We start from the raw sequence: 17159 nt of genomic DNA, 5'->3' as shown, positions 1-17159 counted from the left end.
GCGCAGCAACCATGGTTTCTGCAGCAGCGCATCCAGGCCAGGATAGTGGCAGAGAAATTGCTGTACCTTCAGATTGAGGATGCGAGCCATGCAAGGCACGTGTCTGAAGTTGCCCCGATGTAGGACCGCCAGCGGGTTTGCGCAGTTATCACACACGGCCTTCCCTTGCTCCAGGTTCAGTGGAGACAGCAATTGCTCAAACTTGGCCTGGAAAGCTGCCCACAAATCTTCAACTGTATGACTACGATCTCCAAGGCATATAAATTTTAACATTGCCTGATTGCGGTGAGACCTGGCTGTGGAGGTGGGGGGGATTCTGTCTTCTCTATTGGAACGTGTGTCTCAGTAAGGTAGAGGTTGAGGGCGCAGGTGGAGGCCCTAGAGGATGTGGAGGATGCAGAAGCACTGGAGGAAGTTTTAGATACTGAGGTTTGTCCTGCAAGTCTTGGGGATTCCAACAATTGGTGTCTAGTGACACCTTGGTGTCTAGTGGTTTAGTTCTCCAACCCTAGCTGTTTAGTAGGTTAGTTTTCCAACCCCTGCTGTCTTATTAGTTTATTCTCCATGTTCTGGTGTGTATTTTTCGTTCTCCAACCCATCCATGCTCACCCCCAGGGGTTAACGTCTGATGACAAGGGTTTGGATTCCTCTCGGACCCTACTTCGTCTGGGCCCGTATCAACTGGAAAAAATTTGGGCATTGCTACACATGCTTTCCCTCTCTCTAGTCTGTGACGCTTTGGATCAGACCTCTGATTCCCCAGATTAGGATGTGTGAACAGCTCTGCTGACTCGTCAATCTGTGCTTCCCCACAGTCAGTTTGGCAGTTGGAGAGTTGTAACACTGGTGAAAACAAGGGTAATTGGGATTGCCACCTCTGAGGACTGTACTGTGTGTGATGTTAATGTGGAAGAAGAGGAGCAGAGGCCACTTGATGCAGCGCTTGTAATCTACTAGAGCAGTGGTCCCCAACCTTTTTTGCACCAGGGACCGGCTTGAAGCAAGATCATTTTTCCATGGCCCAGCAAGGAGGGGGTGGGGTGGGCGGGGCTTTGGTCATATGGGGGCAGGGTAATGGAGGGATTTGGCGTTTAGTGCATACTTATCATATAGTGTAGACCAGGTCCCCGCCAGGAGCTATGCCAGGAGCCCCACATAATGTGCTGTGCCAGGAGCCGCATCACTGAGGCCCCATCACGCCCTGCAGCAGGACAGGGCAGCTGTCCTGACAGCTGCTGTTCAGCTGCATTTACTTCATCCCAGGGGCGGACACAGACTGTAGTGGGCCCCTGTGCAAGAAATTTTTGGGGGCCCCCCCCCGCCCTTCATAAGGCAACAAAGTTATGTAAACATAACCCCCCCCATGTGCATCTCGCTCACCTCCGTGCATCTCTCATCCCCCTCCGTGCATCTCTCATCCCCCTCCGTGCATCTCTCATCCCCCTCCGTGCATCTCTCATCCCCCTCCGTGCATCTCTCATCCCCCTCCGTGCATCTCTCATCCCCCTCCGTGCATCTCTCATCCCCCTCCGTGCATCTCTCATCCCCCTCCGTGCATCTCTCATCCCCCTCCGTGCATCTCTCATCCCCCTCCGTGCATCTCTCATCCCCCTCCGTGCATCTCTCATCCCCCTCCGTGCATCTCTCATCCCCCTCCGTGCATCTCTCATCCCCCTCCGTGCATCTCTCATCCCCCTCCGTGCATCTCTCATCCCCCTCCGTGCATCTCTCATCCCCCTCCGTGCATCTCTCATCCCCCTCCGTGCATCTCTCATCCCCCTCCGTGCATCTCTCATCCCCCTCCGTGCATCTCTCATCCCCCTCCGTGCATCTCTCATCCCCCTCCGTGCATCTCTCATCCCCCTCCGTGCATCTCTCATCCCCCTCCGTGCATCTCTCATCCCCCCCCGTGCATCTCTCACCCCCCCCCGTGCATCTCTCACCCCCCCCCGTGCATCTCTCATCTCTCCCCTCCCTCCCATGTGCATCTCTCATCTCTCCCCTCCCTCCCATGTGCATCTCTCATCTCTCCCCTCCCCCCCATGTGGATCTCTCATCTCTCCCCTCCCCCCCCATGTGGATCTCTCATCTCTCCCCTCCCCCCCCATGTGGATCTCTCATCTCTCCCCTCCCCCCCCATGTGGATCTCTCATCTCTCCCCTCCCCCCCCATGTGGATCTCTCATCTCTCCCCTCCCCCCCCATGTGGATCTCTCATCTCTCCCCCCCCCCCCCATGTGGATCTCTCATCTCTCCCCTCCCCCCCATGTGGATCTCTCATCTCTCCCCTCCCCCCATGTGCATCTCCCATTCCCCCCACTCCTAGTTAATTGTATTTAAAAAAAAATACAACTTGTTATACTTACCCCCATGCGATCCCTGCAGAATCCTGGTGCTCGTCCAAATCGCTGACACCAGGTTCTCCTGACTTCCGGCCATGTGACGGCGCCGTCACATGACCGGAAGTCAGGGGAATCATGAAGGTGCTGCCGCAGCAGCGCAGCGCTAAGATGTTCCGGACCCGGCGCTTAGCATGCGGCCGGGGGCCCCATGAGGAGAGAGACGCACAAGAGGGGGGCTCCGAGGGGGCTCCTACCGGCCGGGCCCCATACTGGAGTCAGGGCAGTCATGCCCTGATGGCGGCCCTGCTGGAGGCTGGAGGGGCCCCCTCTCCCCGCGGACCGGCTGAAAAACCCCAACGGCCCGGTCCTGGTCCGCGGACCGGCGGTTGGGGACCTCTGCACTAGAGCACATGTTCTTCCTGTCACTCGTCTACAAGGCGTACCGCTGTGTGACTGCCAAAGAAAGGGAGTGGAGTCCAATAACAGACGTTTTCAAAATGCTTCACAATTGCTCACTGCAGCAAAACAAACCTACTTCTCATCTCTCATATCATACGTGTCTCACAACCCTAAACAGCTATGCAGTACTTTGAAGTGCCTCCCCTGTCCACCAGCTCCCCCTCCCTCTCATCTCAGCTGAAGACTTGGCCTCATTCTTCAAGCAGAAGTTTAACAACGTAGGGCAAAGCTTTTGCTTAAAGTCACAACAGCCCCTTCTCATAATGACTCAACTCTCCTCCTCCAAAACCAGCTTCTCCGCCATCACAGAAGATCATCTTTACTCTCCAAATCACACCTCGGCACCTGTGAACTTGACCTAATACCATCCCACCTCATTTTCAACCATGCCACAGTCTTTATCCCAAACCTAACACTCCTCTTCTAGCTGTCACTTACAACTAGCGTCTTCCTCTCATGATTCAAACATACCTCAATCACACCCATCCTCCAAAAGCCCTCCCTTGACCAATTCTATGTTTAGCTATTGCCCCATCTCACTTCTCCCCTTTGCCTCCCAACTACTGAATCAACATGTCTATTTTGAACTGTCCTCCCACCTCTCCTCCTGCTCCCTCTTTGACCGCTTACAATCAGGCCTCTGACAGTACCATTCCTCTAAAACTGCCCTAACTAAAGTCACAACGACCTACTAACTGCCAAATCCAAGCCAGACTACTGTCTTCCTCCTCCTAGACCTGTCATCTGCCTTTGACACAGTAGACCATTCGTTCTGACTGCAGATTCATTTCTCGGCATCAGACTTGGCCCTGTCTTGGATCTTTTCATACCTAACCGACAGGACATTCAGTGCCTCCCACTCACACACCACCTCTTAATCTCACCCCCTATGTGTCCGTGTCCCCGATGGTTCAGTTGTCGGACCCAGGCTCTTCTCCATCTACACCTTCGGCCTGGGACAGCTCATGGTCTTACGACTTTCAGTATCACCTCTATGCTGATGACACACAGATCTACCTCTCTCGACCTGATATCATCTCTTACTAACCAGAATCCCACAATGTGTCCTGTATTTCATTTTTTTTTTGGCTACATTTGTAAAAATTAACATGGATAAAACAGCATGCATAGTCTTTCCACCATCTCATTCACACCCTCCAACTGACCTATCCATCAAAGTGAATGGCTGCCCTCTCTCCCCAGTCCCGCAAACTTGACTCTGATCTGTCATTCAAATGTCAGATCCAAGCCCTTTCCACTTGCTTCTGACTCCAACTCCAAAATATCTCGGGGATCCGCACATTCCTCAACCATGAATCTAGAAAAACACCGGTGCACGCCCTCATCTCCCTCCTCGACTACTACAAGCTCCTGCTCTGTGGCCTCCCTTCTACCACTCTTGCACCCCTCCAATCTATCCTAAACTATGCTGGCCAATTAATCCACCTGTCACTCCACTATTCCCATGCTTCTCCCCTCTATCAATCCCTGCGCTGGTTCCCTGTTGCCCAGAGACTCCAGTTGAAAAGCTTAACTTTGGCATACCAAGCAGTCAAAAACCTGTCTCCTCCATACATGTGACCTACTCTCCCTATACTAATTACCTGCACGCAACCTCCCATCCTTACAAGATCTCCTTCTCTACTTCCCTCTTATCTTTTTGTCACGATCACATACAAGATTTGTCCCGTGCATCTTCGCTACTGTGTATAGCTATACCATGGCATGTTATCACAGACAGACGCATCTGCCAGTCCAGAGCCTACATGAGGAAGCTCACGTTCATAAAAACAGGACTTGTCCATACCTTTTGGATGACTAGAGAAGTAAACCAGCCACATCCATCCATTTTTATGCTCCACTGCAATTTAATTTTATTTGCCTTCTGCCTCCTGGTTTAAGATTATATATTTTTTAATGCCATTTTAAGTTGAGTTCCTATACACATTTGGTTGCAGGTCAATTGTCATGTTCTTGTCCCCATTTTGTTTAGTTTTGCAGCCCCCTAGCCCTTACTAGGAACATTTTAAAGCCATTTTACAGCACCAAAGTTCAGGTCCCAATTGACTTCTATTGGGTTTAGGGTCACGTTCTGATGCCCGAACTGAACTTGGGATGACTTCTCGGCTGAACTATCATCCGTGGGTCGCCTCATCCTTAATTCTGGCCTCTTGCCCTGCATGTTTCAAGAGGAGCATGAGCAGCTCGTTTGTAGTGATACCCAAAGATTTTGAGCAGCCAGAGTCAGAAGAAAACGATTGGAGGGAGTGGGGGTGAACAGCAATTAGCGTCTCAAGCAAGAGGTAGATAAGTCAACCATTCAGGAGGACCAGAGTGCAGAAATGGAAGATTAGGTCGTGGACAATGAAATCACGGACCTAACCTGGGAAGGTGCCATGTAGAACGAGGCCTCAGAGCAGAGAGTGATGGATCCACAGCACTGCAACAAGCGGGAAGAGGCAGCGGGGTGGCCACAGGGAGAAGGTGGCAAATTGTTCCCCAAAGCACCCACATGCGTTAAGTTCACAGGCCAAGGGTTCGATGTTACCCAATCTGGTGCGTGTTTTTTTTTTTTTTTTTTTTTAAAGTGCGGTCAACAAAAGCATGCTCATCTGCAGACTGTGTCAAACCAAGATCAGCAGGGGCCTGACTGCTACTAGCCTGATCACCACCAACATGCTCAGGCACATATCATCAAAGCAACTCTCTAGGTGGGCCGATCGCCTGGGCCCACAGTCAGTGTCTGCAGGTGACACCACTGCCTCCGCACATAGCAACCAACTAGTGGGCATGGTTGTCTGATATTTTTGAGGTTCTACAAATCTTTGAGGAATCAACTGAGATGGTGAGCGGCGATGACTCCATAGTCAATGTAACTGTCTGGCTTTAGTGTCTACGCAAATGCTCGCTGCTTACAATTAAAGAGGAAGCTTTGCATGTGGACCAGGTGGAAATGGAGGAAGAAAGTGCACAGTGAAATACTGCCCAGCCTCATCTCACTTTCTCGACATGGATTGGGTGATGAGAAGGAACAGGAGATGGTTGCATGCGCTTCAGACTACCTACATCAACTTCATCCTGTCTGTTCAGTGTGGATGGGCTGAGAAGGAAGAGATGGAGTCGTCCTTCTGGTGGGGCCAAGGAAGTCTTGTCTATTGGGAGTCTTGCTCACATGGCTGACTTTGTTCCGCTGCCTTTCCTGTGACCCTCGCATTATATTCATTTTTGCCAACACTGAGATCATACAGTGGTGGCCAAAAGTATTGGCACCCCTGCAATTCTGTCAGATAATGCTCGGTTTCTTCCTGAAAATGATTGCAATCACAAATTCTTTGGTATTATTTTCTTCATTTAATTTGCTTGCAAGGAAAAAACACAAAAGAGAATGAAGCAAAAATCAAATCATTGATCATTTCACACAAAACTCCAAAAATGGGCCAGACAAAAGTATTGGCACCCTCAGCCTAATACTTGGTTGCACAACCTTTAGCCAAAATAACTGCGAACAACCGCTTCCGGTAACCATCAATGAGTTTCATACAATGCTCTGCTGGAATTGTAGACCATTCTTCTTTGGCAAACTCCTCCAGGTCCCTGATATTTGAAGGGTGCCTTCTCCAAACTGCCATTTTGAGATCTCTCCACAGGTGTTCTATGGGATTCAGGTCTGGACTCATTGCTGGCCACCTTAGAAGTCTCCAGTGCTTTCTCTCAATCCATTTTATAGTGCTTTTGGAAGTGTGTTTTGGGTCATTGTCCTGCTGGAAGACCCATGACCTCTGAGGGAGACCCAGCTTTCTCACACTGGGCCCTACATTATGCTGCAAAATTTGTTGGTAGTCTTCAGACTTCTTAATGCCATGCACACGGTCAAGCAGTCCAGTGCCAGAGGCAGCAAAGCAACCCCAAAACATCAGGGAACCTCCGCCATGTTTGACTGTAGGGACCGTGTTCTTTTCTTTGAATGACTCTTTTTTTTTTTCCCTGTACACTCTGTTGATGCTTTTTCCCAAAAAGCTCTACTTTTGTCTCATCTGACCAGAGAACATTCTTCCAAAACGTTTTAGGCTTTCTCAGGTAAGTTTTGGCAAACTCCAGCCTGGCTTTTTTATGTCTCGGGGTAAGAAGTGGGGTCTTCCTGGGTATCCTACCATACAGTCACTTTTCATTCAGACGCCGACGGATAGTACGGGTTGACACTGCTGTACCCTCGGACTGCAGGGCAGCTTGAACTTGTTTGGATGTTAGTCGAGGTTCTTTATCCACCATCCGCACAATCTTGCGTTGAAATCTCTCGTCAATTTTTCTTTTCAGTCCACATCTAGGGAGGTTAGCCACAGTGCCATGGGCTTTAAACTTCTTGATGACACTGCACACGGAAGACAAAGGAACATTCAGGTCTTTGGAGATGGACTTGTAGCCTTGAGATTGCTCATGCTTCCTCACAATTTGGTTTCTCAAGTCCTCAGACAGTTCTTTGGTCTTTTCTTTTCTCTATGCTCAATGTGGTACACACAAGGACACAGGACAGAGGTTGAGTCAACTTTAATCCATGTTAACTGGCTGCAAGTGTGATTTAGTTATTGCCAACACCTGTTAGGTGTTACAGGTGCTGTTAATTACACGAATTAGAGAATCCTCACATGATTTTTCAAACCGTGCCAATACTTTTGTCCACCCCCTTTTTTAGGTTTGGTGTGGAATTTTATATCCAATTTGGCTTTAGGACAATTCTTTTTGTGTTTTTTCATTGCAAGCAAATTAAATGAAGATAATACCAAAGAATTTGTGATTGCAATCGTTTTCAGGAAGAAACTGAGTATTATCTGACAGAATTGCAGGGGTGCCAATACTTTTGGCCACCACTGTAGATCCTTGGGCAAACGAGAAGATGAGGGAGATGCACACCAAGTCCAACAGAGGCAGGGGAACACAATCAATGATCTGGGACCGTTTCATTAGACCCTCCCAGCGCCCAGGCCCTGATGCGTGGGGTAGTCTGAGAAGGAAGGAAAAGTGTTTTGAAGATGGTGGAGTATCTAGGCAAGCGCACCAGCATCCTCAGTGATACCTCTGTGTCGTACAACTATTGGATATTCAAGCTGAACACGTGGTATGAACTTTCCCTCTACGCCTTAGAGGTACTGGCCTGCCCTGCCGCTTGTGTTGTCAGAGGGGTTTTCAGTGCCGACAGAGGCATTACTGATGGGCTCATCTGCCTGTCAACTGAATATACGAACAGGCTGACTCTTATCAAAATGTCCTTGATTAGCCCAGACTTCTGAACCTCACCAGATGACCGCAGCAAAACATAAAGCAAATTCAATGGTAGGGTCAGGCGGCCCACACTCTTGATTTTTTTCCAGGAGGTGTATGAGGCGTACCTCTACAATTCTATTAACCTAGTGGTGTGTGTGTATATGTATCTATCTATATAATTGTCTTATCCCGTCTGTCTGTCTGTCCTGGAAATCCCGGGTCGCTGATTGGTCCGGCCGCGGCCAATCAGCGATGCGGCAGTTCAGAAAAACATGGTGGCCATTAGCGGCTCATGTGTGGCACGGAGGTCAGTGGCGATGCAGCCGGGAGATGCAGCTGGCTGCTCGCAGCATAAGTCTCCCGACCGCAGGTGCCGCTGACCTACATGCGGCTATCGTCGGAAGATCAGCGGCTACGGCCGCTTATCTCCCAAGGACAAGTGTGACGCCCCTCCCCTCCTCTCCCCTCCTTTCCCCTCCTCTCCTCTCCCCTCCCCTCTCCTCCCGTCCCTCTCCCCGCTCGATCAGGACCCCGGCACTCGGCATCATACTTACCCCTCCCCGTGCCTCCGCAGCAGCTCCTGTGTCTTCCGCTGCAGCTCTGTGACGTCTCAGGTCAGAGGGCGCGGTGACTTCTTTTCCCCCGCGCGCTCTCCTGAGTGGTCATGGCGCACAACGGTAATATGCCGGCTACGCTGGAGTCCAGAGAAGCTGTGAGGTGAGTATTGGATTTTTTTTTTTTTTTGTATGGGGCCATAGGGGACCTGCATGGGGCACTATGGGGGGATGTGACATCCTGCATGGGGTATTATATAGGGGGGATGTGACAGCCTGCATGGGGCACTATGGAGAGATGTGACAGCCTGCATGGGGCACTATGGAAAGATGTGACTTCCTGCATGGGGTACTATGGGGGGATGTGACATCCTGCATGGGGTATTATATAGGGGGGATGTGACTGCCTGCATGGGGTATTATATAGGGGGGGGATGTGACAGCCTGCATGGGGCACTATGGGAGGATGTGACAGTCTGCATGGGGTATTATATAGGGGGGATGTGACAGCCTGCATGGGGTATTATATGCATGGGATATTATATAGGGGGGATGTGACTTCCTGCATGGGGCATTATAAAGGAGGGTCGGGAGACGTATGCTAGAATACCCGATGCGTTAGAATCGGGCTACCATCTAGTGTATTATTTGTACAGTCATGGCCAAAAGTATTGAGAATGAGACAAATAGTAATTTTTCCAAAGTTTACTGCTTCATTTTTTGTAATGTCAATTTGCATATACTCCTGAATGTCAAAGAGTGATCAGCTTAACAGCAATTACTGTACTTGCAAAGTCAATATTTGCCCAGAAAATGAACTTTAACCCCCAAAACACATTTCAACATCATTGCAGTCCTGCCTTAAAAGGAGCAGCTAACATCGTTTTAGTGATTGATCGCCTGCCCTGTTCTCATCAACTCCCACACCTGTGTTAATGGATCAATCAGTCATGATTAAGTAAGAATGACATCACTGGACACTTTAAAAGGAGGCTGGTTCTTGGTATCATTGTTTCTCTTCAGATAACCATGGTAATCTCTAAAGAAACATGTGCAGCCATCATTGCACTGCACAAAAATGGCCTAACAGGGAAGAGTATCGCAGCTACAAAGATTGCACCTCAGTCAACAATCTATCGCATCAAGAACTTCAAGGAGAGAGCTTCCATTGTTGTCAAAAAGGCTCCAGGGCGCCCAAGAAAGACCAGCAAGCGCCAGGACCGTATCTTAAAACTGTTTCAGCTGCGGGATCGGACTACCAGCAGTGCCGAGCTTGCTCAGGAATGGCAGCAGGCTGGTGTGAGTGCTTCTGCACGCACTGTGAGGCGGAGACTCTTTGAGCAAGGGCTGGTTTCAAGGAGGGCAGCAAAGAAGCCACTTCTCTCCAGAAAAAACATCAGGGACCGACTGATATTCTGCAAAACGTACAGGGAGTGGACTGCTGAGGACTGGGGCAAAGTCATTTTCTCTGATGAATCCCCTTTTCGATTGTTTGGGACATCTGGAAAACAGCTTATTCGGAGAAGAAGAGGTGAGCGCTACCACCAGTCTTGTCTCATGCCAACTGTAAAGCATCCTGAAACCATTCATGTGTGCGGTTGCTTCTCAGCCAAGGGAATCGGCTCACTCGCAGTCTTGCCTAAAAACACAGCCATGAATAAAGAATGGTACCAGAATGTCCTCCAAGAGCAACTTCTCCCAACCGTCCAAGAGCAGTTTGGCGCCCAACAATGCCTTTTCCAGCATGATGGAGCACCTTGCCATAAAGCAAAGGTGATAACTAAATGGCTCATGGAACAAAACATAGAGATTTTGGGTCCATGGCCTGGAAACTCCCCAGATCTTAATCCCATTGAGAACTTGTGGTCAATCATCAAGAGACGGGTGGACAAACAAAAACCAACAAATTCTGGCAAAATGCAAGCATTGATTATGCAAGAATGGACTGCTATCAGTCAGGATTTGGTCCAAAAGTTGATTGAGAGCATGCCAGGGAGAATTACAGAGGTCTTGAAGAAGAAGGGGCAACACTGCAAATATTGACTTGCTGCATGAACTCATTCTAACTGTCAATATAACCTATTGGTACTCATAATATGATTGCAATTATATTTCTGTATGTGATATAAACATCAGACAAACACTAATAAAAACCAGAGGCCAGCAGATCATGTGAAAATATAATTTGGTGTCATTCTCAAAACTTTTGGCCATGACTGTACATGTTTTTCAGCCCTTACACTTCCTGCATATGCTTTTCAAGTCCTGGAGTCCCACTGCTTTAAAATGGGGAGGGGGGATTGCGGCCCTACTCTACATGTCTTCCAGGATGTATTGCAGTCCCTCCTTCTAATTTTAGGCAGAGAGAAAGGAGTCTCACTATAAACAATTTTAACAGAATGTATTTTGAGGCTCTTCTATGTCTAATTCAGGGTGTATCAGATTCCCTCTTCCTTCTAATATTTGGCAGTTCTTGTATTGTCTGCATAGATTTTGCGAGTTTCAGAGTCCCTCCTTCATAAATTTAAACAGGATGCATCTGACCATGTCTCACACACCACATGCCCAGATAACATAGTAAAATGTTAAAACTACACCCACCGGTAAATGTAATTTTATTTCCCCCTCTACTGTAGTCATAGGCGAAGGGGAAAAAAGTTGAGAGATTTCTTTAAATTTTGCCTTCTTGTCCAAGTTCTTTACACAGGAAACAATGTTTCCTGACATTTTTCCTTGTAAAATCCATTTGATCTTCAGTTTTGTATGTTTTGTCAGTCTGTAAGGTTAAGTGCCCACGATGCATAAATGCTGCGGAGCGTTTCTGCATCTCCCTGGCAGAAAAAATGCATGCGGATTTTACATGTGTTTTTCTACCAGGTAGAAGCGTAAGTGAAGCGTTTTGAACATGGGATTTCGCATGCGGGTTGTCAAGCGCTTTTCCAAGTGATTTTAGCATCACTTGGAAAAGTGCTCGACAACTTGGTTACACTATATAAATCCATGCAACCGGCATAGATTTATGTTGTGTGACCAAGTTACGATGCTGCAAATGCAGCATCAATAGTAAAGAATAAAAATGTTGAAAAATAAAAAAAAAACTTATACTCACCTACCGATGGCCCGGTCTCCTGTGGTGCGTCCGGTGTCTTAAGCGGCTAGTGGTGCTCTAAAAAGGACCTTCCATGATGTCATTTAGTCATATGACAGGTCACGCGACCGCCAACGTCAGCGGTCGCGTGACCTGTCACATGACTGACATCATGAAAGGTCCTTTTACACCACCGCGAAGAGCCAGTAGCGCCGCCGGGAGCAGACAGGGGGCCATCAGAATGTAAGTATATGTTTTTTTTTTATTTCAATTCTTTTTTAACTACAGGTACTATGGTACCCGGGTCTGGAGGAGAGTCTCCTCTTCTCCAGACCCAGGTACCATCCGCGCATTGAATCGCATACATACTTGTATGCATGCGGATGTTATGCGGTTCAATGCAAGTCAATGGCGGCGATTTCGCTGCGATTCCGCAAAATTAATGGACATGCTGCAGATTTTTCCACAATGATAATCTGCAGCGGAAATTTCCACAGCATGTGCACAGCACATGCGGATTATCATTGGGAAACATGCTTAAATTTCACTTCCATTTGGCTCGTTACTCGAATAAAGTCCAGCCCGAGTATTCAACCTGCTTGATTCGAGTGCCGAGCGCTTGAGTATTTTAGTCACTAGGTAAAATATAAAGGAGCACCATTTTAAACATGAAAGTTTATTTTTAGAACTAAAGGTACGTGAAGCTTTTGTAAATAATAATAATCTTTATTAAATAAAATGTCTTTTCTGCTTTGACAATATTATAGAACTGTTAGAGGATGGACAATGGGAAATTAACTTTTTATTCAGAATTATTTATTACTGTTTCACTTACTCTGGTCTTAGGTGAGAATTCAGGAAACTCAGGCAGAATTGCCTCGAGGTGCCATACCTCGCAGTGTGGAAGTTATTCTCAGAGCAGAAGCTGTTGAAACTGCTATGGCGGGGGATAGATGTGACTTTACAGGCACACTCATTGTTGTGCCTGATGTCTCTGCACTATCAGTAGGAGGTATGTTTGTCTTTTGTTTTTTTCCTGGTTTGAGAGAGAGCAAGAGAGAGTGAGAGAATCTCCCTGGTTCAGAGGCATAGCTAGGGGTTCAGCTCAGGGTGCGTGGGTGGGGTCAAACATCTGAGTGGGCCCCTAACCAGGTAACCTGTGTACAACTATGGTGGTGAACCCAGATAGTGGATATAGAGGAACCTCAGCAGATGACAGCGCTGTTACTGAATATAAAGCTCTACATAAAGACCAACACTAATATTACCCCCATATGGTGACTATATAGTGATAGATACCCGACATGCAGACCATACAAGTAATTACAGTACAGGTGTATATGTATATTGAGATAGATAAATAGCTATATAGATATATGGAATTGTATTGTAAATTACAGCTGACGTTCTCTGGTGGAGTAGTTCATTTTCCTGTCTTTTCCATATGGCCCAGACCAACATGACAACTTTTTCCAGTCATGACTCATCTACAGAGATTACAAAAAAACACATTTGACTTCTCACACATCCAGCCCCATGCCCATCTATTCCCAACTTGCACAAACTCCTCATCCTGTTGATACCCCAATATTGAGCCACTGCTGCTGTATGTAACCCTTTTGCTGCACCTGCTGAATGGTACAAAAATAATGCTCCTCTTACTGTTCCAGATGATAATGCGCACGCTACTGTGCCCTTTACAAAGTAATAATGCCTCATTTGTGCCCTCTAGATGGTAAAATTGCTCCTTTGAAAAGATTAATGCACTGCAAATGCCCTAGAAACGTGTCCACATTTTGCCCCTTTGATGGTTAAAATACTCTGAGTGCCCTATAACAATACTGCTTAAGTGCCCACTTGACATTTAATAATGTCCACTGGGTCCCCAAATATACAGCTCCTCTGTATACAGTGTAGTGGACCCATAGCTCCCTAATACAGAGTATGATGTCCCCACAGCTCCCCTATATACAGTATGATTGGCCCATAGCTATCCTATACACAATATAATGCCACACAACTTCCCTATACCTAGTATGGTGGGCCCACAGCTTCCATATACACACAACCACTGTCAGTACATGAATGAATCACCAGAACCACTATTGGTAAATGACTACAGCGCCAGAACCACCATCAGTAGATGAATATAGCACTAGAACCACACTTTTCCTTTTCTACATACTGCCCACAAGATACTGTGTCTTCACATTAACATCCCTCATATACAATAAAAGGCCCTATCACCTTCGCCTTTATAAGGTGCTTACCTTTCCCACTTCGGCAGCAGGGTGACAGCTACAGTAGGCAACAAGTGGCAGAAATGTGACCGCCTCAGCTGTATGACAATCTCTGATCAGTTGTGGATTGGTACATTTGTACACAATCAGGACCATGGTCAGTACATGAATCCAACTTCTTTATACTGTGCCCCCCACTTCTCCATATTGTCCCCAAAGCTCTCACCTCTCCATACTGTCCTACCAAGCTCCTATCTCTACATACTGTGCCCTCACTTCTCCATATTATCCCCCACGTTCTCATGTCTATATTGTGCCTATCTCTACATACTGTGCCTCCCTTTCTCTATATTGTCCCCAAAGCTCTCACCTCTCCATACTGTCCTGTCATGCTGTCTACCCAGTTCTTTGTATTGTCCCCCAACACTCCTGACAAGCCCAGGGGATGGGGGATGACTCGGTTACCCGGGCCTTTAGCCTTAAGGAGGTCGCGGTGGTCGGTTCCCGGGCCCGGACTCTGGGGTCTCTCTTTAAAAGGGCGTTAATCGATGTTAAGTTTATAAAAGAGTTTGTGACGCCACCTGTGGTTTCTGGTGAGGATCACCAGCGCTGCGCAGTCCACTGAGTCTGATGATATGGCAGCTTGATGGTATTGCTCTCCACAGGTAGAGCTGGGCCTCAGGGCAGTATAGGAACGGGGATGCAGGACAAAGACTACGCCGGGCCAGAGCAAGAACAGGGACGGACACAAAATTCACTTCAGTACCTTTTACTGATGGAAATTCAGGCACTCCCCGGAGCACTGTAGGGTGAAGGGTGCATGTCCGGATCCTCCCTAATGAGCAGGTTTTGGGCCTCCTGGTTCTTGCTGCTGTGTAATAAGTTTCTGACCTGCCTGGAGCTAGGCCTAACTTTGTCTCTGTCCTGCGCTGGCTGACCTTGTAGGGCCTTCTCTTGGAGTGCACGCTCCCGACCTACGGGGCCTGTGTGTTTCCTGGCTCTGGTACGTATCAGCACTTTAGCGATCCTGGGACTTGTAGTTCTCCAGGGATTCCGGTTTATCTTACTGGGTCGTGGAGATCCCGGCAAGCTTCGGACCCGGTGTCCGGTAACTACTTCTTCGGGGTGAGCTAATTAAGCTCCTCTGCCCCCTATGAGCTAACAATCTACTCCTTCGCCTTCGGCCTACTTGGACCCTCAATAGGCTACTGAAACTAACTGCAGCGGGCCGCGTTTCACCGATCTTATGGCGCCGGCACACCTAAAGCTCTCCTCTCTGAGCAACACCTGAGTCTGGACTCCACTCTGTATTCAGGCTTGTACCAACTGAACTCTCAGAGGAATTGCTGAGTCACTGAGCTCCACTGCAGACTGACCTGTTTCTGTGTCTCGCTCTGCAGGAACTCATCAACAGACTACTGCTGCCTGGCTCCACCTTCCCTTTTATATCTCCCTAACGGGCTCCCTCTGGTGGTCTGAGGTGGAAGGTGGAGATGTGTGAATGGTTATGGGGGCCTCTTGTGGAGGAATCCTTCAATACACCCTTCTGGGATTGGTGATACCAAGCACAGCTGGGCTTCACACTCCCATTTCTCCATATGGTCCCCCTACGCCTCCATATTGTCCCCCATGCTACCTCCTCTCCATACTGTCCCAACACTTCTCCATCTGGTCCACCCACCCCCACGCTGCTCCATCTCACAATTTTCCACATGCATAATATTGTACACCCATTTCTCTATACCATCCACTCATTCTCCCATTTTCCCATACGGTCCTCCCACTTTTCCATAATGTCCTCCACTCCTTCATATTGTCCCACATTTCATTATACAATCCCCCCACAGTCCCACTTCTCTATATTGTCCTCAGATGCTCTCAATTCTCCATCCTGTTACCCCATATTGTCCCCTACTCTCCCACCTCTCCATACTGTCACCGCACTTCTTCAAATGGTCCCCCCACTCCTCCATATTGTCCCCCATGCTCCCTTCTCTCCCTACTGTCCCAACACTCCATCTGGTCTACCCACCCCCATGCTGCCCTCTCACAATTTTCCACACTGCCCAATAATATGCAGGCAAGACATTTCCTTTGCTGCTCTGCGGCTCAGTGATCACAGCAGCAGAGTGATGAGGTCAGCAGTGTGCGACCTCATCACTCCACTGTACCTCAGGGCGGGGAGATGAGGAGCGCTCCCTTCCTCCCAGTGCTGCAGTGTTGCTCAGATGTATTCATATCTAAGAGACCTAAATACATCTGAGCACAGGGAAAAGGGAGTGCTGTGCAGCCCTGGCTTTGCTTAAATTAGAGTAGCGTAGCTCCGGGTGGGCTCCCAGAGCACGGGGTCTGGGTTATCGCACCCTCCCCCGCCCCATCTCCAGTAGCTCTGTCTGTGTCCTGGATCCTCTCTGCAGCTACACCTGGAAGTGTAGTGCAGTTTCAGAGGGATGCCAGTGAGAACACATCCATGCAGACTTTAGCATTTGTCTACAGAAAGCACTCTAAGGATATGTGCCCACGATGCAGAAATGCTCAGGATTTTTTCCTGAGCGTCTCTGCATCTCCCTGGCAGAAAAAACGCATGCGGATTGTACATGCGTTTTCCTGCCAGGGACATGCGGAAGTGAAGCGTTCTTCACTGGCATTTCCGCATGTGGGTTTTCAAGCTCTTTCCAAGCGATTTTAGCATCACTTGGAAAGTGCTTGACAAATAGGTCACACTATATAAACCCATGCAACCGGCATGGATTTATATAGTGTGACCCGAGAGAATGGTTAAAAATAAAAAAATAAACCTATACTTGCCTTCTGATGGTCCCTGAGTCTTGCTGCGCTACTGTGCTGGCTGCTGGCAGATCGCGGTACGCTGTACTGAAAGACCTGCCGTCACATGACTGTGACGTCACCGCAGGTCCTTCAATCCTGCGCGATCTGCAGGCAAGCACAGGGAAGGAGTCTGGGGGCCATCGGAAGGTGAATATAATCTTTATTTTATTCTTTTTTTTTTTTACAGCTTTTAATGGTACCTGGGTGTGGAGGAGAGTCTCCTGTCCTCTACACCCGGGTACCATCCGCACATTAGAACGCGCCAATTGCGCAAGTACAGATGCAGTCTTGCGGAATTGGCTTGTTCTAATGCAAGTAAATTGCGGCGAAAATGCAGCGCTTCCGCAAAATTAATGGACATGCTGCAGATTTTTGAGCGCAGCATAAAC

General features: G+C 48.3%; 1 protein-coding gene across 1 annotated transcript in view; it reads left to right on the top strand.

The window, feature by feature from the left end:
* Positions 1 to 17159, top strand: part of LOC141264330 (maternal DNA replication licensing factor mcm6) — a 467762-nt gene that overhangs the window by 153773 nt on the left and 296830 nt on the right. The window contains exon 5 of the mRNA XM_073676620.1: positions 12548 to 12713. Coding sequence (XP_073532721.1) covers positions 12548 to 12713 — 166 coding nt within the window. The remainder of the gene's footprint in view (positions 1 to 12547; positions 12714 to 17159) is intronic.

This window comes from Phyllobates terribilis, unplaced genomic scaffold (genome assembly GCF_046119375.1).
Source record: "Phyllobates terribilis strain yellow unplaced genomic scaffold, ASM4611937v1 Scaffold_4__5_contigs__length_816908805, whole genome shotgun sequence".
Lineage (NCBI taxonomy): Eukaryota > Metazoa > Chordata > Amphibia > Anura > Dendrobatidae > Phyllobates > Phyllobates terribilis.
This window is presented reverse-complemented; position numbering and strand designations above follow the sequence as displayed.